The sequence below is a fragment of the Nothobranchius furzeri genome, chromosome 1 (assembly GCF_043380555.1).
Source record: "Nothobranchius furzeri strain GRZ-AD chromosome 1, NfurGRZ-RIMD1, whole genome shotgun sequence".
In the NCBI taxonomy this organism is placed as follows: domain Eukaryota; kingdom Metazoa; phylum Chordata; class Actinopteri; order Cyprinodontiformes; family Nothobranchiidae; genus Nothobranchius; species Nothobranchius furzeri.
In genome coordinates, this window is record NC_091741.1 from 78,969,626 (window position 1) to 78,992,603 (window position 22,978).

Genomic DNA, 22,978 nt, shown 5'->3' on the forward strand with positions numbered 1-22,978 from the left:
TCTAAAACACAGTCTGAAAGAAGAAGAGCCCAGTTTCTGTGAGACAACACTGGGGGGGTGGGGGAGATGGACCAGCTAGCAGAATGGGGTGGGGGTACTGGATCACAGCTCCACTGGTGGCTCTTGAGTTAACCCGGTCACAGATGACAGGCCAGGATTTGGTCTTGTTAACACTATAAGCATCATTCAAATGATCACATGATGTAGACCTTTTCTGCCTGAGAGAAGTTGAAGACTTCTTTGGTTCTGGGACACACCACTTTGTCATCTTGGCGAATGGATAGCAGGGACTGGGGAACAAAAACAGAATAAACGACTCAGCTTTATAGGACTGTTCTGAAATTCCAGATGTGGATCTGCATCTCACGGAGGACTTACGTTGTATCCATACACATATCCATTAGGCAGCATCATAGGAGGGTTGTTTTCATTCATGACCTCCCCAGAGATCTTACACACTAGTCTAGAGTTGGCACAGTGAGCCATAGGTAGCGGCTGGGCCAGTTTGTTTAGAGATTTACTGCAAACTGGGCAGTCTGGGTTTTTGGAACTACCATCCTCCTTGTAGCATTGACTGATGTGGATCGTTAAGGATCAGGTGCATCTTTTAGTCAACATATGTGTCCCCATAAGAAGACAGCTATATACAATTATCCACAGTTTGCATTGTTAGGTGTCGGGAGTTGAAATCACAGCAAAGTGAAGGATACGGGGTCTTGATGGCAGACAGCCCAGCCTGCAGGGTGATGGTGAAGACAGAGTTGTTTCCCAGCTGGTGAAGTCTGTAGTTGTCATATCGAAACTGCTGGATCAACATCTTCCAGCGAGCTGGATCCAAAAGATCCTAAAGAAACGAAAGACAAAGGCAGGAGTTTTATCGTCACTTTAGATGTTTACAGGTGTGATTTTGTGATCCTGAAGACTAAAGTCTTCGAGAACACAACTTTCTGTCCATTTTCACCCACTTATGTCATTCTGGGTCACAGCTCCAGCAGAGAGGCCCAAACCTCCCTTTCCCCAGCGACCTCCACCAGCTCCACCAACAGGATCCCCAGGTATTCCCTGGTCAACGTGGAGAAATAACACCTCCAGTGTGGCCTGGTCAACCTGGGGGCCTCCTTAAACACCTCCGCTGGGTTGCATCCAGGAGGTACTCATTAAATATCCAAACCAACTCAGCTGGCTCTAGGGATGGGTACCTTTGACAGAATCGATACGGAACCAATTCCCGGTACCTACAAATCGATACCGGTACTTAATGGTACCAATTTTTGATACTTTTGAGTGTTAAATAATTATTTAAATCACTTTTTAAATTAAATATATATTATTTTCCCAATATATAATCACATTTGATAAATAACATAAAACAGTTTGTAATTCATCAAAGTTTGTACAAAATTCTTAAATATGAAAACCTTTAACAACAACTGTCTCTAAATGGCTCAAAAACAAACCCAGCTCCATGTACTGGAATAACTGATGAGGAGACCATGTATTTTGAACTACAAATAAAACTAAAGCAAACTTAGATACCATACAATAGCTTGTATTTTAATATTGTGGTGTTTCACAAACTAAAACCAGCTCCATGTACTCCTTTCCCTTCTGGACAAACTGAGATGGTGGGTCCTTGTAGTTTTATAAACTACACTGAAGCAAACATCTTTGCTGTGAACTAAATTTACTGTGCATCTTCATTACTGTTGCTGTTCATTTTTAGACTGTTTATTTTTCTAACGGAGTTGGAATTTCCAAGGAGAAAATGAACGCACCATTAGCTATGTAAACAAAAACTCAGCTAACGTTATCTTAAACAGTTTATTTTGCTGCGGGAGCAGATTGAGATGCCTCATACTCATCACCGCCCAATTGCCCAACGCATTCAGTGAAGTGAAGCCAAACTTTAGAGCGCATTTGCTGTCTTCTAGTCGGAATTTTGGAGTTCCCAGTAGAAAGTGAATGCACCATTAGCTGAACGGAAGCCAACATATCAAGCTAACGTTATGTTAAACATTTTATTTACCTACCTAGCAGATCACCTTAATCTGCTCCGGTCTTAGATCGTTGTTGCTGGTTTCATCATCACCCAGTTACCCATCCCATTTAGTGAAGTGGACCCAAACTTCAGAACACTTCCTCTCTGCCATGCTACTTTGTTTACAGCTAGCCCAGAGTGACTGATGACATAGGGAGCCTAAGTCACTTCCGCATCATGGGTCCCAGGAAGAACAAAAAAAAAATGAATGCAAGTCAATGGGGCTAAAAATGCTAGTTTCTAATTTGCTTTGACCACGCCAGTCACGTACTTTGAGATTTATTAGCTTGTTAAAGTTCATAAATAGCATGACTACAAACTAGAAATTGACAGGTCGCATATGTGACGTCACCACATAATCTCCTCTCCACTAACGTAGCTGCTACTTACCACATAGCCAGATTTATGGTGGTTCTTTTCTCCTGCGGGAAGCTCGCTGAACTTACAGCCCTTTTCCCTCAGTTTTCTCTGTGTCTGGTTCGATGACGTCACTGTTGTGATGCGCATTTGTAGTCTTGGACTTATTTTCACACAAAACCTAAAATATTGTTCCCCCCGTTCGAAAATAAGCACATTCTTGGTATCAAAATGAGTCTTTAAAAATTCACGGACATCATATGTGAAATCCATGTTACAAAACAAGCCGAGTTAGAAAATAGTGTTTTTAGCCCCGTTGACTTGCATTCATTTTTTCGTTCTTCTGGGGACCCATGATGCAGAAGTGACTTAGGCTCCCTATTACGCTCATGCGCCGGCACATGGCACGCGTACTGAAACAAGAAACCGTTTCATATGACGTGAATTTGTACTCAGACGGTACTTTCTATTCTAAAGTTGCATTTATTTTTACTTGCAGGTAAATGTGTACATCCCTATTAAAACATCTGCTTAATAAATGCTCTGAAACATTATCAACTGATCGCTCTCTTTTTTTTTGTGCCCGTTTTGTACATTTAATACCTGGTCAGTTTATTGGTATTTTTTTTATTAATATTGTTATAATGTTTGATTTTATCACTGAGCAGTGCACAAAATTAAGATTCAACAGTTGGTTAAAAACTGATTAGATTCAGAAATCTTGTGCATTCACAGTTATTATTGATACTTAAGCAATTTGATAAGGTGCCAAACATCGAGATATCGGCCATGAAATCGGCAGAACTTATCGGCCATCGGCTGACCACGACCGCCTCGTATTGGTATTGGTAATAGAAAAACCAATATCGATCGACCGTCGACCTTTACTATGGAATTCGGTCAATGCCTTAAAAAGTACCGAATTTGGTACCCATCTGGCTCCTCTCAACATGGAGGAGCAGCAGCTCTACTCCGTCTCTCCCGAATGTCTGAGCTCTTCACTCTTTCTCTAAAGCTGAGCACAGCCATCCAACAGAGAAAACTCATTTCGATTGCTTGTATTCACAGTCTTGTTCTTTCAATCTCCTGCTCCCTCTTTCTCTCATTCGTGAACAAGCCCCCAAAATACTTGAGGTTGAACCTAAAGACACAAATTTGCATCCGGCCATAGTCACTTTGTCACAGGCCTATAAATGGAGCCCAGACACAATGATACTGTGATAATTCTGTCAGCACACTGCAGAAGCAGGGGAACAACATCAGTGTACATGTAGCACATCGCTTCTCAAAACAGGAAGCTCATTCTAAACCATGCATCTTTATTATTAATAGTGTGTTACATTACGGTCTCTTATGCAGAAACATGCATGTAAGACAGAAAGAAGCTACTTCTGGTTATCTGGAGTTAATGAACAGTTTAACATTTAACATGTTCCACTGCTTCTGAGTAAGTAATGGTAGCATCTTATCTGTGCTTCATTGATAATCCTGTGACCACAGAAATACGCTTACAGCTGTAAATGAGTGTTTTTGCTTTCCTACTCATATTTATGAAGAAAATAACACAATCACAAATATAAACATGCATGGATTTAATTAATTAATCAAATTGTAACTTTTTAAATCTGTATTTATCCAGGGATAATATAAACTTCAAGTTTCTTTTCTATTCACTACCCTCGACCAACACGCATAGCCTCTGGACCTCTGGATGTGATTTTACATTGATAGTGTCCCAATTTCATCGACATAAATGGATTTTGATTTGATAAACAACTGGAGCTGTAGGTAAGACAGCGTTTTAAACATCAGTACAAAAACACAGTGTTAATTCATCTGTAACTGATGGTGGTCCCAATGATACAAATAAAAATTAAAAACCTTTCTAAAGTCCATCTCATCTTCTAGAAAAACGCATGTGTAGTCATTAGTAAAACTGATGTGATTTCTGTGTTTATAGTATTTTGTGTTTCAGACAAAGCACCACTGTTTAGGTTCAGCAGTACAAGTCCAGCTATCCAGAATGAAGAGTTTATCCTGTTTGAAGACAACTGAGGTCCTCTAGTGGCCATTCAGGTGTTGAGAAGCTTTTTGTTTTTACTGATCTGTGAACTCATAATAATTTCTACTTCAAGCAAGTAGCATTGGTAGTTCCCAGACTGTAAACACACCTTCATCAGCTAACAAGAGAAATGGAGGTCTGCCTGAACAATAGCTGTGTTTACACAAATACACCTGTGGAGCAGTTTTTTTTGTTGTGCAACAGAACCAGTTTGTTACCTTATAAGGGGAAATGTGTGTATCTGATGGGAAGGCCAGCATGCCCATCACCTGCCGAACCTCATCCAACTGTCCCCCTTCTGCTTGGCTGAAGTGCTTCCTTGCATGTCTGCAAATCACACAGGGACCCACAAACCCAGTCAGTAACAAACAGACCTCTGTAGGTGTATGGTGAGTGGTGAGTGCGAGTCTGTGGTCCTTGTTAAGTACCGGACTGCATCCATGCGCTTGTTTTGTCTGATGAGCTCGATAAACTCCTGGATTCTCAGACTAAACTCAAGACAGCTCTGGCAGAGAAAGAGACAAGAGAGGCCATGATGAAGAATGCCTGACTGAAACCCAGGCAGGCTGGTTTCACCAGCTTTTCCAAACCATTTTAATAATGATGTCCAACATGTTCACAACCTCGCCAACTGTAGCTGGTAGGTGTCAACATGGCAAGTATGAAGTCTGTGAGCATTACTGTTGCTGAGATGAAGCTGAACTACATGATGCACAAAAATAAAAAACATTTACACAAATATTCCCTAAATTAAAACACTGATCTTTAAATTGACTGAATATAAGTGATCGTCTAAATTGTATTGGCTGATTTCAGATTCAAGACTTGAAAAACAAATAAAAAACAAAAAAAACTATTCCAACAGGATTGTTTCAGACCAGATAAAACGTATAAAGTGCCGAGAGGCCGATTTATGAATGAAAAGAGGGTTTAGAAGTGCACAAGCTATACCTTTATCACAATGTTAAAATCAGGCATCACTAGTCAAGCTGTTAATAACTACAAAATGAAATATCAATCATATATATGATTTAGAAGACAGATATAAATAATAAGACATGCCAACAAATTTCTTTCATGTCTTCATGACACACACACACACACACACACACACACACACACACACACACACACACACACACACACACACACACACACACACACACACACACGTCACTTTTAGATTAGTTTGCTTGCTGCTATCCTTCCAGAAACAAGCTACACAGCTGATCTGATGAACTAAAGTCAGCAGCCTACAATTAAGCTTAAACTTTAGACCATATTTAAGAAGTTTCATATCAACAGTTTCTTAAAAAATATTAAGAAAATACTTTTTGCACCTTATATTTCACTGGCTTTAGCCTCTTAAAATCCTAAGTGTTGCTTTTTTCCATCACTGTTCATGAAGTACCTTCATCTTGCGGAGACGGGACTTGTTGTCATGGCACCAGGCCAGACATGTGACTGTCTCCTGCCTCTCCAAAGACTCCTCTACCTCCTTTGCTGTGAGGAACATCTCAATGTTCACTAAGTCCTAGAAACAAAACACAAGCCATGTTTTAGTCATAAAACATTTTGAAGAAAAGTAGAAGAAAAAGTCACTAGATCACATCACAAACCCATCCATCCATCCATCCAGCTTCTGAACCCGCGTTGTCACATCACAAACCCATAAAGGGAAATTGTTTTTATCATCAAAACCCTCATCTCTCCCCCACACACAAATAGTTCTCTACTAGTTCCACATTTTGCTGCATGATAAGGAACATGTTAAGTCTTAAACCCCTTGGTGGACCTCAGGATAATCTGCATTCTCCTCGTTTAAAGAACATACCTCTATACCGCTCTGTCTGGCCAGTTTGACAGCTGTGTTGTAGTAGCCGCAGCGCAGCAGATGCTCCACCATCATGCGGTCCATGCGTTTCTTCTTCCACAGACTGACTGAAGCTGGCTGATCACTGCTGTGCTCCTTCAAGTGCTCGATGCGACGCTTGCATAGCTTGGCGCTCTCGTCTTCTGCTTGAATAGACTCTGCAGCCTTCAAGAAATACAAGTAAGGAGCTTCCAGTGAGTTAATGTAAAAATATTATAATATGTTTTTTTTAAGTTATTTGTGTTGAACATTTTAATAAAGGCAGAGTTAAACAGAGGAAGTGATATTTAGGATGTGTACATTACAGAAAGGAAATGTCTGAAGGCCAGAGCAAATAAATGCAATTTGCATTATGCAAAACCTTTATTTAAAGAGCAAATTGCAGGTAAAAAAAATTTCTAATTCATATAAAATGCTGTCCAAAACTACTATTTGAAATGCTTATTGTGGATATTTGGTTTTAAAACAGCAGTTTTCTAGTAAAAAGTGGCCTTTCTCAGCAAAGCTTCTAAAAAGGCTCTTTTTTCTAAATCTGAACCTCTGACGTAACCAAAGGGAGTTAGAAGCTCGGCTGCATCAGCTCAGTGTGGAGAGTGGCTAGTTTTAGGGTAGAGAGGTCGTGTTATGGAGTCAGTGTGTTAGGCTTGGGCGGTATTACGGTATTACCGTATACTCGCGGTATTACAAAATTGCGACGGTGTCAGTTCCAATACCGTCATGAAAAACAGCTGTGCGACTGACCAGTTCCACTATCCTCCCCATACTCCAGCTCTGCAGGGAGAGCGTGTTGGCTGTATCAGAAGACGACCTCCAGCTTACAAAGTCAATAAAAACCACAATTCTAAAAAAGCTGGAGGCCAAGTATGAATCTGATTCAGTGCGCAAATTAATGCGAAAATGCACTTTCCTCGATCCTCGTTACCGTGGCATATATGAGCTTGATGACAACGCACTGGCTGAAATCAAAGCTGAATTACAGGCTGAGATCGTGAGCTTAGAGGGGCAAGCAGCACCAGAAGCAGTGGCCATCCGAACCATAGAGGAACGAGCACAACCTGAACCCCCACGCAAAAATATGTCTCTGGGGGCTCTCCTGCAAAAACGAGCCGCTGACGCTGCGCCGGAGGGTCCCGTCAGCACAGAGCAGCGAGCTGGAGCTGAAATAACAGCGTACTGTTTGGAAGCTGTTATTCATGGGGACGAAGACCCTCTTCTCTGGTGGAAATATGCTGGCAGTCGTTTTCCCCAGATGTCACGACTGGCCCGGAGGTATCTATGTATTTGTGCCACCAGCTCACCATCGGAGCGGGTTTTCAGCACTGCAGGTAAAGTTGTTGGTCCACAATGTGCAAACTTGAACCCAGAAAAAGTAAACATGCTGGTTTTTCTGGCGAGAAATCTTAACTAGATTTGCTGCAACATGCCGTAATGTTCACACTCCTGTGTGTGTGTGCGCGCGCGCACACGCGTGTGGCCGTGTGACGGAGTTTTCTTTTTATAATTTTAATGCAGTTGTTTTGGTTGCAATAATTTTTATAATTTCAATGTTTATGGTTATTCAACTCTTGTTGACCGTTACGGCCTATTTGCACTGTTTCATGCTGCTCGTTGATAAGTTGTTCACTTGATTTGCGCACAACAGCTGTCCTGGGTTTTTATGTTGATTTATTGCTGTTGGACTGTTGACTCTTTGCACTTGTTTATAAGCTGCGTTTTTTGCGTTAATAAATGTTGTTAATAGGGTTGTCACGGTAACCGGTATAGCGGTAAACCCCGGTAAAAAGGTTGACAATAAAAATAACCGTCCAGTTTTTAAAAAACTATATTATCTCGGTGGGTTTACCGTGGCCGCGGTTTCGGCGCGATGACCCTTACCAGCCACCGTCGCTTCAGCTGAAGTTCCCGCTGCGCGCACACGCACTTTTAGTTTGCAACGGCACCAAAACTTTGAAGCTGAAATAACGGCCGAAGGAGGAGACGGCAGCGCCCAGGACATCCATCAGCCCTCAAAGAAGACTAAATCGGAAGTATGGGCATATTTTGGATTTCTGAAAAATGCTGAGGGACAGTTAATAGAAGACGGCTATCCCGTTTGCAGAACGTGCAGGAAACAAGTGTCTGCAAAAGGCAGCAACACTTCGAAACTAATGGCACATCTGTGTGACGATCACCCACGTCTCTACAGCCAGTGCAAGGTAAGATAACATTAGCATTTTAGCTTAAATGCATGACGTGAGGACTTTTGGTTGAGGGAGAATGCAACGAGTCACTATATACTGCAGCCGCAGCGCCCTCTGCCAGCATTTAAACCGTGTCACGGACACCCTGTTGCTGGATGAAGCATCTTATTTGTTGATGATGAAGAGAAATATACAATTAGTTCCTTGTCATTGATTTGTTTACTTATTCAATGCCATTTATACTTGAACATTTGGATTTGATTACATAGTGTAGTAGTTATTTTAGTAATTTGTTTAAAGTGGCTATTTATTTTAAATACATATTTTTTTAAGGTTGACTTGTACAGTGCTCAAGTCAAGTGTGGACTGGAGTTTTAGATTTTCATTTTGATAATGAAGAAAACAAGTATATGAGAAAACAAGTGGTGTTTCTTTGATTTGTTTACATATTGTTTATGTTTCGAATGTTTGGATTTGTATCATTTAAACCTGCACTGACTACTGGCACATGTTCCAGAAAAAGAAGCTATTTGTTCCTTTACTTGTGAAAAGTTGCACTTTTGCTAAGGCTTTGTGTTATTTTAGGTTTAATAAACACTGTTAAACCTTTTCAAAACTATTTCAGTTTGTGTAGAACAGGACTATCAATGCTTTCTGAACATATGCAACACCGTTTAAAAAATACCGCGATAATACCGAAAACCGTGATAATTTTGGTCACAATAACCGTGAGGTTAAATTTTCATACCGTGACAACCCTAGTTGTTAATAGTATGTGAGTTGCGTTGTTATTTTTTTTAGTAATTGTTTGGTATTCGGATTAAGAAAGGTGAAGGTCCACTTGAGGCTTACGTCATACTTTTTAAGTATTCACGGTAACACCGTATACCGGGGTAAAATTAAGTGGAAGTTAGACGGTATTCAAATTTGGATACCGCCCAAGCCTACAGTGTGTGTGTGTGTTTACTAGTGTTGGGCTGTGTTCATGTTCATAAACTATAGTGTGTGTGTGTGTGTGTGTGTGTTTACTAGTGTTGGGCTGTGTTCATGTTCATAAACTATAGTGTGTGTGTGTGTGTGTTTACTAGTGTTGGGCTGTGTTCATGTTCATAAACTATAGTGTGTGTGTGTGTGTGTGTGTGTGTTTACTAGTGTTGGGCTGTGTTCATGTTCATAAACTATAGTGTGTGTGTGTGTGTGTGTGTGTGTTTACTAGTGTTGGGTTGTGTTCATGTTCATAAACTATAGTGTGTGTGTGTGTGTGTGTGTGTGTTTACTAGTGTTGGGTTGTGTTCATGTTCATAAACTATAGTGTGTGTGTGTGTTTACTAGTGTTGGGTTGTGTTCATGTTCATAAACTATAGTGTGTGTGTGTGTGTGTGTGTGTGTGTGTGTGTGTGTGTGTGTGTTTACTAGTGTTGGGTTGTGTTCATGTTCATAAACTATAGTGTGTGTGTGTGTGTGTTTACTAGTGTTGGGTTGTGTTCATGTTCATAAACTATAGTGTGTGTGTGTGTGTTTACTAGTGTTGGGTTGTGTTCATGTTCATAAACTATAGTGTGTGTGTGTGTGTGTGTGTGTGTGTGTGTGTGTGTTTACTAGTGTTGGGTTGTGTTCATGTTCATAAACTATAGTGTGTGTGTGTGTGTGTTTACTAGTGTTGGGTTGTGTTCATGTTCATAAACTATAGTGTGTGTGTGTGTGTGTGTGTGTGTGTTTACTAGTGTTGGGCTGTGTTCATGTTCATAAACTATAGTGTGTGTGTGTGTTTACTAGTGTTGGGTTGTGTTCATGTTCATAAACTATAGTGTGTGTGTGTGTGTGTGTTTACTAGTGTTGGGTTGTGTTCATGTTCAAAAACTATAGTGTGTGTGTGTGTTTACTAGTGTTGGGTTGTGTTCATGTTCATAAACTATAGTGTGTGTGTGTGTGTGTGTGTGTGTGTGTGTGTGTGTGTGTGTTTACTAGTGTTGGGTTGTGTTCATGTTCATAAACTATAGTGTGTGTGTGTGTTTACTAGTGTTGGGTTGTGTTCATGTTCATAAACTATAGTGTGTGTGTGTGTGTTTACTAGTGTTGGGTTGTGTTCATGTTCATAAACTATAGTGTGTGTGTGTGTGTTTACTAGTGTTGGGTTGTGTTCATGTTCATAAACTATAGTGTGTGTGTGTGTGTGTGTGTGTGTGTGTGTGTGTGTGTGTGTGTGTGTGTGTGTGTGTGTGTGTGTGTGTGTGTGTGTGTGTGTGTGTGTGTTTACTAGTGTTGGGTTGTGTTCATGTTCATAAACTATAGTGTGTGTGTGTGTGTGTGTGTGTGTGTGTGTGTGTGTGTGTGTGTGTGTGTGTGTGTGTGTGTGTGTGTGTGTTTACTAGTGTTGGGTTGTGTTCATGTTCATAAACTATAGTGTGTGTGTGTGTGTTTACTAGTGTTGGGTTGTGTTCATGTTCATAAACTATAGTGTGTGTGTGTGTGTTTACTAGTGTTGGGTTGTGTTCATGTTCATAAACTATAGTGTGTGTGTGTGTGTGTGTGTGTGTGTGTGTGTGTGTGTGTGTGTGTGTGTGTTTACTAGTGTTGGGTTGTGTTCATGTTCATAAACTATAGTGTGTGTGTGTGTGTGTGTGTGTGTGTGTGTGTGTGTGTGTGTGTGTGTGTGTGTGTGTGTGTTTACTAGTGTTGGGTTGTGTTCATGTTCATAAACTATAGTGTGTGTGTGTGTTTACTAGTGTTGGGTTGTGTTCATGTTCATAAACTATAGTGTGTGTGTGTGTGTGTGTGTGTGTGTGTGTGTGTGTGTGTGTGTGTGTGTGTGTTTACTAGTGTTGGGTTGTGTTCATGTTCATAAACTATAGTGTGTGTGTGTGTTTACTAGTGTTGGGTTGTGTTCATGTTCATAAACTATAGTGTGTGTGTGTGTGTGTGTGTGTGTGTGTGTGTGTGTGTGTGTGTGTGTGTGTGTGTGTGTGTGTGTGTGTTTACTAGTGTTGGGTTGTGTTCATGTTCATAAACTATAGTGTGTGTGTGTGTTTACTAGTGTTGGGTTGTGTTCATGTTTATAAACTATAGTGTGTGTGTGTGTTTACTAGTGTTGGGTTGTGTTCATGTTCATAAACTATAGTGTGTGTGTGTGTGTGTTTACTAGTGTTGGGTTGTGTTCATGTTCATAAACTATAGTGTGTGTGTGTGTGTGTGTGTGTGTGTGTGTGTGTGTGTGTGTGTGTGTGTGTGTGTATGTGTGTGTGTGTGTGTGTGTGTGTTTACTAGTGTTGGGTTGTGTTCATGTTCATAAACTATAGTGTGTGTGTGTGTTTACTAGTGTTGGGTTGTGTTCATGTTTATAAACTATAGTGTGTGTGTGTGTTTACTAGTGTTGGGTTGTGTTCATGTTCATAAACTATAGTGTGTGTGTGTGTGTGTGTGTGTGTGTGTGTGTGTGTGTGTGTGTGTGTGTGTGTGTGTGTGTGTGTGTGTGTGTGTTTACTAGTGTTGGGTTGTGTTCATGTTCATAAACTATAGTGTGTGTGTGTGTTTACTAGTGTTGGGTTGTGTTCATGTTTATAAACTATAGTGTGTGTGTGTGTGTTTACTAGTGTTGGGTTGTGTTCATGTTCATAAACTATAGTGTGTGTGTGTGTGTGTGTGTGTGTGTGTGTGTGTGTGTGTGTGTGTGTGTGTGTGTGTGTGTGTATGTGTGTGTGTGTGTGTGTGTGTGTTTACTAGTGTTGGGTTGTGTTCATGTTCATAAACTATAGTGTGTGTGTGTGTTTACTAGTGTTGGGTTGTGTTCATGTTTATAAACTATAGTGTGTGTGTGTGTTTACTAGTGTTGGGTTGTGTTCATGTTCATAAACTATAGTGTGTGTGTGTGTGTGTTTACTAGTGTTGGGTTGTGTTCATGTTCATAAACTAGAGTGTGTGAAAGCTGTACAACTCCAGCCTGTCTGGACGAGTCCACGGGTTTCCAGATAAGAGAAACAAAGCCTCTATCTCTGTGTCTGAGGGCGTTTCTGCAGCTGAAAAGACGGACTTTTGTAGCCCACATCGGTCGGTACCGGGACAGGGAGGTCGGCGCTGGGCTCCGGAGATCCGTGGCGAGGTTTAAAAAATTAAACGCGGGTTTCTGGAGCTCAGATCACCGTCAGAACCAGGTCAGAACCGACCACCAGAAGAAATGTGTGGCTCAGTGGGCCAGTCGAGCTGGTTTATGGGTTGGAACCGGATCAGAGCCGTCGCCTGGACCACCAGGACAGGATGCACAGCTTTTAAAAATACCAACTCGACTGGCTCTCTGGTGTCTGGGTCGCATTCAGCTCACAGAAGCCTGCATGAGCTCCAGAACCGGATCACAGGCGTCTCCCTCTCTCTTAAGCACTAAACTACGTTTGGTGAACAGATATTAACGAGTATGAGACCGCTGACTGACGCTCAGTAGTATTAATATTATGTTAACTGACTGATACTATTTTAATTGTCTGGTACACGATAGTAATCTGTACTATATTGAGAGTTTAAGCTAACATGGTTAACTCACCAGACACCTGCCTGTACATGGCTTCAGCCTAACATGAAACTTCTCACAAAGACAATGCGTAATGATTCAGCACCACTAGAGCTAAAAACCTGCATATTTTCTTGCAATTTTGTGTCTCCATTAAGTCGCAGCCGGGTAAGGTACCAGCTTTAAACGGATGACTAATAAAGGTGAATAATCAAAGATTCTACTAACGGTTCTTTAACAGTTAGTAGGATTAAACCTAAGCTTAAGCACGGCTGCATGTTTGATGCATTTGTTTATCCCACCTTCCTCTTCAGAGCGCTGAGCTTCTCCACCACTCCATCCAGCAGCGACACCACCGAGTCGACCACTGGAAAGCTGCTCAGCGTCTTCTCCAGCTCTGCCACCACCATGGTGACGTGACTCGTCTCCCGGTCTATGTTTTTCTGAGCTGCTCTGAAACGTTTGTTCAGAGTCTCATACGGGACCTGGGAAAACAAGTTCAGCCCATGTTAACCACTCCAGCCTTGTTTATAGAGCTTTAGTTTTAAATAATGTTTAAGCATGATTGTACACACTTGTGTGACACATCTATATAATGCATCAGCCACAACAGACAATGCTGCATTTATGGTCACATCTAATCACATTTTCATTTTTCATTTATTTATAAAGCCCCTTCTGCGACCAATGCTGACGCCCAAGGTGCTGAACACGACACAATAAAAACATAAAACCATCAGAATAAAATATAACAATCGTAAAACCAGCATAAAATCAATTAAAAGAGGAGAGTAAAAGCAAAAAATAAAATCCAGAAAAAGATTAAGAGGCCGGGGCATCAAAACCGGGTAAAATTAGCTAATCCTGAAAAGCCTGGACAAAAAAATGGGTCTTAAGGTGAGTCTTAAAAACCCCAAATGAGGGTGACTGACGCACAACCAAAGGCAACTGGTTCCAAAGTGCAGGTGCCAACACAGAGAATGCACTGTCCTCCCATGACCTGCACTTAGTGCGTGGAACGATCAACAGCTCCCTGCCGGCTGAGCGAAGAGCCCACAAGGGGGCATGCCTATGCAAAAGGTTGCCAAGATATGCTGGAGCAGTTCCGTGTAAGGCCCTGTATGCCAGCACCAAGACCTTGAATTTTGCCCTGTATTGTACAGGCAGCCAATGAAGGGATGCCAACACGGGGGTGATATGTTCCCTGCGCCTAGTGACTGTCAAGAACCTAGCGGCTGAGTTTTGAACTAACTGCAAGCGTGCTACCGCACCCTGACTAAGGCCGGTATTTAGTTATTTATGTTTGTAAGCACAGACGGTCTCCAGAAATAAAGCCACAGCTTCTTCTCTTGTTCTACATGAAGAATTAGTTTAGACATTACTGAATCAATTTCATACAACCTTTGTGGTGGAACATGAGGCTGGCTGTGATCCACTGAGAAGCTTTTTCTCTCAAGTAAAAGCAAGTAAATTTCACAGATCACTAAGACTGAAGAGAGAAATTATGTGAATGTTCCAACATGGATGAATAAACCTTGTTGGGATTTAGGGATCCGACTCCGAACCGAGAAGCAGAGAGGGGCCATATGTCTTAAATATGCAACTGTGCTTCATAGCATATGTAGTCTTGGGAATATTCTCAAGTATCTTCACTGGCAGGAACACATCTCTACAGGAATGTTTGGCTACTGGAGGAAGTGAATTGTCTTTGTCAGTTTATCCAGCACTTCTTGTCCTGCAGCTGTGTTATGTGTTGGGATTTGGCTTTTTTTCTTTTGTTTGGCCTTTGTGTTTCAACATTTATGCTGGGTAAGACTCCAAACCATGTGGAGCTGTTTAGAAGACTTACATGAAAGCCAGAATTAGGAACTACTTTGACAGGATTTACTGGATGTAGAGGACATTTCCATTTCCACAGAATAAAACCATCTATACAAAACGGTTAGATTACTGTGGTCTTTTCCATTTTGGATCAGTGCATCATCAGGCCTGCTTTACTACCTTCTTCCTGTCTCTGTGTGATTTATGTAAGAACCAAGGTAATCAGCTGTTCAAGCTGCTACTGCTGCTGCTACACCCCAGACAGAACCAAAATGGGTGATGCACGACAAGGTAAGCAGACACTGAACAACAAGAATGTTGGGTAGCAGTGACAGGCTGTCTATGAAACCAGCTGGCTGCAAGATTTAGATTAGAAGCTATCTGACACAAATGTGAATGGCTACATATTTATAATTTAAAATAAAACTAAACTAAATAAATTCTGATTACATTTGCCATTTGTCAAATAAATGCTTGATGACTGTATCTTTAGGGACATTGCACTTTACGATTTAATTTATAAAGAGCTGAAAAAAGTCAATGCAGATTTCATCTGAAGTATGTAATGCAGGAAGGGCACAAACATGCCCCCCCCCCCCAAAAAAGTCAATTAACAACTTCATTAAAATGTGTAATACATTGGGATTAAGGTCTACATTTACTTCACAAATTATGATCTAAAAAGGACAGTAATATGTGTAATTTAATTATGCTCATATTACATAATGCAGATTTCCATGCCTCAGCCTTTTTGTACAAATGACTGCAGCCTTCTGTTAATAAGATGTGCCAGGAAACAGCATCCAGCAAATTAACATGAAGATAAATGATTTTAAATGTGACATTTTACAAAAAGTGGACTGCTTTTTGATATTTAGGTGATCTACCACTTGCACGTAACCATTTGCTGAATGACCTTAAGGTAAATGAAAATGAAGCCATGAATGCAGTGGATCATTAGGCCTGCACCAGGAAAATATTGTATGGGTTTGATTTGTAAGAGAAATTATTTCAAGCCGCATCAAGGAGTCCACTACAAACATACAGGTTTTGCTAATGTTAATCATAATTCTTACCACTAATAGCCCAGTGTAGGTCATTCTTAGCAAGCCTAGTATAATCTGCACTATTACAATGCCAGGCTGAAGGGGACCTACACTGAACTAAAAAATAGATGACATACATGCTCATCATTTTCATGTATGAATTGTATTTTATTGTTCGTACATGCAGTTCCTTTTCCTTTACATGCACTGATCTAACACGCAAACTGACACAAAAGCCAGGACATGCTGCCTTCTGTGAGTAATGCAGATTACACATGATCTGGGTGTCCGTAAAGGCATTTTATTAGCATGGGACGTAATCAGCACTACTCTCCTATGGATGACTCCTATTTGATACCAAATATAACCATCAGTCATGTCTTAAAATGGTGCCCATCATCCTCCTGCTGCAGACACATCCCCATGCTATAGCCACGGAATTCAACACACGGCCAGATGCACGAAACCCCTCTGTATATTCACCAGCGAATACCATGCCCGTCAGGTACGACACTAATCACAGCCGCACATTAATACTCACGACTGTCTCGGCAGATGCACGCAGGAAACAGCCCGGACTAGTTCGAGCTCGTCCTTTTAGCAGAGCTGTCGCAGTGGAATGGAGGAAGAGTGCGTGTGTGCGGCAGCCGGCTGTGATTTCTCTCACTGGCCATTTTGAAGTGCACAGAGGCGGCAGGAATCTGATGACACTACGCTAACTCACGGCACGGCTTCCACTGCATAACAGCGTCGGGGACAACGACTCTCGCCCAGCGGTGCACGCTTCCCCAGCCGCCTACAACTTCCCAGCTCGACGTTATAGGGTAGGCTGTTCCCAGTTATGTGGAGACAAAAGATGGCCAACACGAGTTTAGCGACAGCAAAGCCGAGCTAATGTTAGCAAGCCAATCACGTCTGCATGTCATCTCTTTGACGACAAGTCTGGCTTTTTGGTTAAGGACGAGCAACCATGTTGTTTCAGACTCGGGTTGTTATCCACTCAACGTTAAACTATCTTTTTGTTTCAACTAGCCACGGGGATGTGGCAGTCAGCTCGGCTCACACTACATCAGAGTCGAACAGGTTTCCACTTAGAGCTGACCAGCTGACTCAGATCATTTTTACACATTAAGCTTAAAATGAAGCCGTTAAGCGTTAGACGCCCATACTCTAAAAACATTAATAAAACATCGGTAGAACAAACAACTAACCAGTCACCAACTACTAAGACCTCACAAACTCTTTATATTTTCTATAATTATCCAGTTAGTGTTGAACTTGGTCAGACTAGCTCGGCTAACGTTAGCCTCCCTGTTACATTCCCGTTGTCTCTATCTCATGAGCTACTAATTAACGTTTCTAACCACACCATCGTACACCCAGCTAACATTTTAAACATTAGACTGTCAATCACGACCCGTTTTTGAGTTGTTTACCTTCAGGGTGGGATATTCTTGGACTTTTAGAGCCATGGACAGTTGGGACGCTGTTTCTTGCACCGCCATCTTGGTTTTGTGGTTTTCTTGTAGTTGTTTGTGTTGTTCTTTTTTCCTTTCTTGCTACTCAGAAAGGCTCCAGTGTTCACTACCGCCATCTCTTGACACGGTCCCGGTATTAGCGGGGAAAGCGGAGATGTTCTTTAAAATGGGATTTTATTGCATAATTCTTTAACGCAAAGCTTGTTGAAAAGCATCTAATTTCTGTTATGTGTGAGCTCATGAATAAGTCCAACTGCTGTGGTTTAAAAATGGTTTCATATTCTTACTTGCTTTGGAATTTTATTTGTATGTGATTTTAGGGCATCTTTTGTTGATTTCAGAATTTGGTAATGTTTTGAGTGGGTAACAAGTCTTGACTCCAATAGATTATTTATTTATTTATCAGGAAATGATAATACAGAAGTTTGAAATTGTTTTCATGATATGGATGGTTGTGTTGTTTTAAATCCTGCATGGGAAGAAGAAGAAGAAGAAGAAGAAGAAGAAGAAGAAGAAGAAGAAGAAGAAGAAGAAGAAGAAGAAGATATCATTTCTATAGCGCCTCTCAAGATAAAAATCACGAGGCACTTCACAAAAACAAAAAATGTAAAAATATAAAAAATAATTTAGAAAATGGTTAAAAATACATTTAAAATGTGCAAAAAAAGACAATTGTAATTAAAAAATGTTAAGAAAGAGAAAGAGTGAATAGGAAAGAGGGAAATCAGTGGATCCTGAGGAAGGTGGAATAAGTGGGGAGAGCAGAATAAAGAGAGAGTGGTGAAGAAAGTCATACAAAAGCCAGCTTGAACACGTGAGTCTTCAGCTGCTTTTTCAAGGAGACCACTGAGTCCACTGATCTCAGACTCAGGGGAAGAGAGTTCCAGAGTCTGGGGGCCACAGCAGCAAATGATCTGTCACCTTTGGTCTTTAGCCTGGTGCTGCACAACCAGTAGGCTTTGATCACTGGACCTCAGGGACCTGCTGGGGGTGTAGGGACTAAGAAGATGTGTAGGGTTGTTGTTCGTTACTCCTGAGAACGTGCATGGGCAATAGCTTAAAAATTCTGACATGGCTATGCGGCGGTGATGGAAACCACCCATTTTGCTTCATTTAGTCAAATGAGAGAAATGGGTGGTTCTATGTCCAGAATATTATATATTAAAAAAGAAATAAGTATAGTAAAAAATAAATAAATAATAAGTTGCCCAACCTGCCTGCCTGGTCCACAAAGCTCTTGTCTAAAATCTTTGTTCATGTGTTATGTGTCAAATTTTATTAAATGAATTACAGTCTTCTTTAAGGTTTTCTTAACAATCAAATTAGTGATTCAATCTTAATTATGTCTGCAAGCAATTACACAACAATAAAATCAATAAAAAGTAATGCGATTAAATGATCCCTGTGATGCAGTATATTTTTGCTGTACTCTTGTTACAAATAAGCTCTGATTTTCCAGGGTTTTCCAAATGAAGCACACTGCCCCCCATAAGCTAAAATCCAGCACCTAATAGTGTGTTTTTAAAAATCAGCACTGATAATGATGGCAGATGGAGGAGAGGATCAACAACAGCAGATCTAATTAATTAACAACCATAGATAAGTTGTAGGGGTACTGTAAAATATAAGGCACAAATGTGGATCAAAATTATGTTACGAGTAATATTTGCTACTCCTGTTTGCACCAAACCCCAAATGACATCAGTAACTAATGCAGAAACAGATAGGGGCAAATAGCAAAACCCTGATGAAGTCCTAAGCAGTACAATCATTGATCAAAGTGAAAGGTTAAAGTATTAAAGTTCTGGGAGAAAACATGATATATATGAGAAAAAGAACACAAGGAAAGTGTTGAAATTTCTTCTGTTCAAAACAGCAGTCAACTTAAATATAGTGAGAAGCTGTAAACGTGAATATTTTATTAAAAAGTTAGAGCACAATAGAAACAACATAAAAGGCATCTGGAAAGTATTAAATGGCGTAATTAGGAAAGAGACAGGGAATAATAACTATCCACAACATTTTATAGAGAGAAAAAATAATATTACAAACATGAATGAAGCAGTGGATGAATTCAACAAATATTTTGTAAACATAGGATCTAAATTGGAGGAAAAAATAATAGTTGATGAGATACAAACGGATGCCACAGAGTATGTTGAAAGAAATAAAAAGTCTGTTTTTTTAAGAGCAGTTGATGAGAAGGAGATTTATGAGATAGTTAGAAATATGAAGAATAAAACCAGTACAGACTGGAACGATATTGACATGAAAACACTGAAATATGTGATTGAGGGCATTGTAAAACCATTAACACACATTTGTAATCTTTCTTTTCAAAAGGGGTTTTTTCCAAATAACATGAAAGTAGCAAGGGTAATTCCTATTTACAAGACAGGAGATAAGCATCAATTTACAAATTATAGACCTGTGTCAATACTATCACAATTTTCCAAAATATTAGAAAAGCTGTTTGTTAAAAGATTCGATAATTTTGTTGATCAATGTGAGTTGCTGACGGAATGCCAGTATGGCTTCAGGAATAATAGGTCAACAGTCCAGGCACTGATTGATCTTAATGAGGAAATAACAGAATGCATTGACAAAAAGAAGCATGCAATAGGGTTGTTTTTAGATCTGAAGAAAGCTTTCGATACAGTAAACCATGATGTATTGATGAGAAAAATGGAAAAATATGGTTTCAGGGGTATAGTATTGGACTGGATAAAAAGTTATTTATCAAATAGACAACAATACGTGCAAATAAATCAACATAAATCAGGACTAAGACAGATACAATGTGGGGTGCCTCAAGGATCAGTCTTAGGACCTAAACTATTCATAATGTACATAAATGACATTTGTAGGGTTTCACAAGTTTTGAAGTTTGTATTGTTTGCAGATGACACAAATGTTTTTTGCTCGGGGGTGGAATTGCAACAGGTCCTGGATGTGGTCACACAGGAAATAAATAAATTAAAAAAATGGTTTGATGTAAATAAACTGTCACTAAATTTAGAGAAAACAAAATTTATGTTGTTTGGTAATGAAAGAAGACACAATGAATTAGATATAGTAATTAATAATGTAAAAATTGAGAGAGTATATGAAATAAAATTTCTTGGGGTGGTCATAGACAGCAGGATCTGTTGGAAGCCACACATCAAATATGTTAGGGGGAAGCTTGCACGGGGCATTGCTTTATTGGGGAAAGCTAAGTATATTTTTAATCAGAAAGCACTTTATATGTTATACAATACGATGCTACTGCCATATTTGAGCTATTGTGTAGAGGTCTGGGGAAACACGTACAAAAGTCATTTACAGACATTAACAACAATGCAGAAAAGGGCTATCAGATTAATAACAAATGCAGGATATTTGGATCACACAAATGAACTTTTTATTAAAACACGGATAATGAAGTTCCAGGACTTGGTTAAATACAAAACAGCACAAATAATGTATAAAGTAAGAAATAAATTAATGCCTGATAAAATACAGAAACTGTTCACAGAGAGAGAAGGAGGATATAACCTGAGAGGAACACTAAACTTAAAGATACATAAGTTTAGAACAACATTAAAACAGATGTGTATCACAATAATTGGGGTTAAATTATGGAACAATTTAGAAGAAGAAATTAAAGTAAGTACAAATATAAATGTGTTTAAAATGAATTATAAAAAACATATTCTGAACAAGTATATAGTAGAAAATAGATGATTTATGTGAGTGTCCTTTATTCTAAGGAAAAGTAAATTGTATCAATTGTAAAAAGATGTTTTTTTTTTCTTTTGTTGTTTTTTTTCCATATAATTTGGTGGTTTTTGGTGACTTGTACCATTTTGTTTGTTTTAATGTCGGTTTTGTGTTAGATTTAGTAAACAAGTAAAAATTACTTGTATAAAGGGGTAGGGACATATAAGTTTCCACTTCAGCCTACTCCTTTTCAAACACAGAAGAAGGGATGATATGTATTTTTTCTGTTTGTGGTATTTTTTTTAAAAAATGTATGTTTTCTTTGTTTGAAATAAACTAAACTAATTCTAAATCATATTGTTCAGTCTTGTCTAGCTATTGTTTACCATCACTGACACAGATGGTTTAATTATCTCGTGTTTTTATTATTTATTGCTTGGATAGTTTTTTCCTTGATCAGTAAAGGATGACTTTAGATTTATACTCAGTAGTAATAAGTACATACCGTAAATAGTCATCTGGCAGTTTTCTTAATTATTAACCCTTCATTTGGTTTTACTTTTCCCATTGTCTCCTCTCAACATGTACTCTTCCTGTTCTCACTATTTTGTAGCAAATCTTCCATCTCTTCTAGCTGTGCCTTATGCTCTACCCTTTTTTTCTTCACTTCTTTCCCATCTTCCTTTTGTTATTTGTTTGTTTACACCAGATATCTACATCTTTCATGCCTGCAGGAGCCATCTCGACCCACAGTAGATTAGATTGCTACATTCTGCAGTATCTGCCCTCTTTTCAGTAGAGGCATGCATTCACATTGTTCTGCAGGTCACTGTCAGCATCCATAAATCCAATTTTGTGTGTAGTTCCATATATATATATATATATATATATATATATATATATATATATATATATATATATATATATATATGTATATATATATATATATATGTTTGTATGTATGTATGCATGCATGTCCTTTTAAATATTGATACTAGTTTTATTGCACACATACAGACATGTGTCCTTTTAATGACTTGTGTCGGTGATAACTCCGGGTCTAGCTGGTTGTCAGTTTTGATAAAGCCAGTTGTTGGGGAGCTTTTTTCAGGGGCTGCTGCTCATCTTTCCTCCACGTGGTGGATCTGCTGAGGAGGAGCAGAACCATTAGACACGCTGCAGTGACTACTGAGAGGAGGAGTGGGAGGGTGGAGACGTGCGATGAGAAAGATGGAAAAAGAATGTGAGATGTGGGAATGGGGGTGGGGTCGGGTGGGGTGGGGATGATGGAGTGTGAATGAGGCTGAAAAGGAAGCCGGGAGGGAAGGAGACAGCAAAGTAAGATGGTAAGATAGAAGGAAGGCAGGTAAAAGGAGAGAGAGGGGAGGTGTTGGTAGATGTGGAGTGGAGGGACTGATAAATAAAGAGTAAACAGTGTGCAGAGAGAGATAAGAGGAGGACAGGGTGAAGCTGCTAAACATCCACCCTCACCCAAAATGCCTGGGAATATTAATGCTCTGGTTGAACACAAAACAGACTGAAAGGTGAAATTAAATTTGTTTATACAAGTTTTTTTTTACCTTCCTTGTCTCATATATTTTGTGTTTTCTTTGGAGCGATAACAGCAGACACCGTATCCGTACATATCGTTTCTATGTGCTGATTTAAAAACACATCACATGCTTCACGTTTTACTGCCCACTAGGGAGCGTTTGACTTGTGTCTAGAAGGTGGGTGGAGCCACCATCTGTCTGGACAATAACATAAATGTGTCTGTACTTTCTCAAAAACTTCACACCTGCTTATCAGTTTGAATTTAGTCACCAAACAAACCCTCCAATAGATTTTGTGTAGGAAGTGCAGCTGGCATAGTTCCATTTGATTAATTTGATGATAGATGTGTCATCAGGACTGGAAATTTCT

At 39.7% G+C, this 22,978-nt stretch overlaps 2 protein-coding genes across 3 annotated transcripts in view; one reads left to right on the top strand and one right to left on the bottom strand.

Annotated features, from left to right (window-relative positions):
• Positions 1-17,454, bottom strand: maea (macrophage erythroblast attacher, E3 ubiquitin ligase). 2 transcript variants are annotated; one of them, XM_070550421.1, is made up of 9 exons: positions 17,312-17,454; positions 13,311-13,493; positions 6,292-6,495; positions 5,869-5,991; positions 4,886-4,962; positions 4,676-4,784; positions 711-844; positions 379-574; positions 1-290 (listed from the first exon to the last, which is right to left on the bottom strand). In XM_070550421.1, exons 1-9 carry the CDS (start codon positions 17,378-17,380, stop codon positions 195-197), a joined length of 1,191 nt encoding a protein of 396 aa, XP_070406522.1. In that variant the 5' UTR covers positions 17,381-17,454; the 3' UTR covers positions 1-194. The 2 variants fall into 2 exon arrangements, with proteins under 2 accessions (XP_070406522.1, XP_070406525.1); XM_070550424.1 differs by lacking the exon at positions 17,312-17,454 and adding an exon at positions 16,417-16,550.
• LOC107379536 (C-terminal-binding protein 1) overlaps positions 16,594-22,978 on the top strand; it is a 27,092-nt gene continuing 20,707 nt past the window's right edge. Inside the window, exon 1 of the mRNA XM_015950330.3 lies at positions 16,594-16,699. The gene's annotated coding sequence lies outside the window, so the exon portion shown is untranslated. The remainder of the gene's footprint in view (positions 16,700-22,978) is intronic.

Excerpts from the sequence above, each read along its gene's own strand:
- maea (XM_070550421.1), bottom strand. The coding sequence starts at position 17,380 with ATGGCGGTGCAAGAAACAGCGTCCCAACTGTCCATGGCTCTAAAAGTC. Across the intron at positions 6,496-13,310 it reads TCAGCGCTCTGAAGAGGAAG|GCTGCAGAGTCTATTCAAGC; the intron begins GTGGGATAAACA and ends TATTTCTTGAAG. Across the intron at positions 4,785-4,885 it reads AAGCGCATGGATGCAGTCCG|ACATGCAAGGAAGCACTTCA; the intron begins GTACTTAACAAG and ends TGTGATTTGCAG.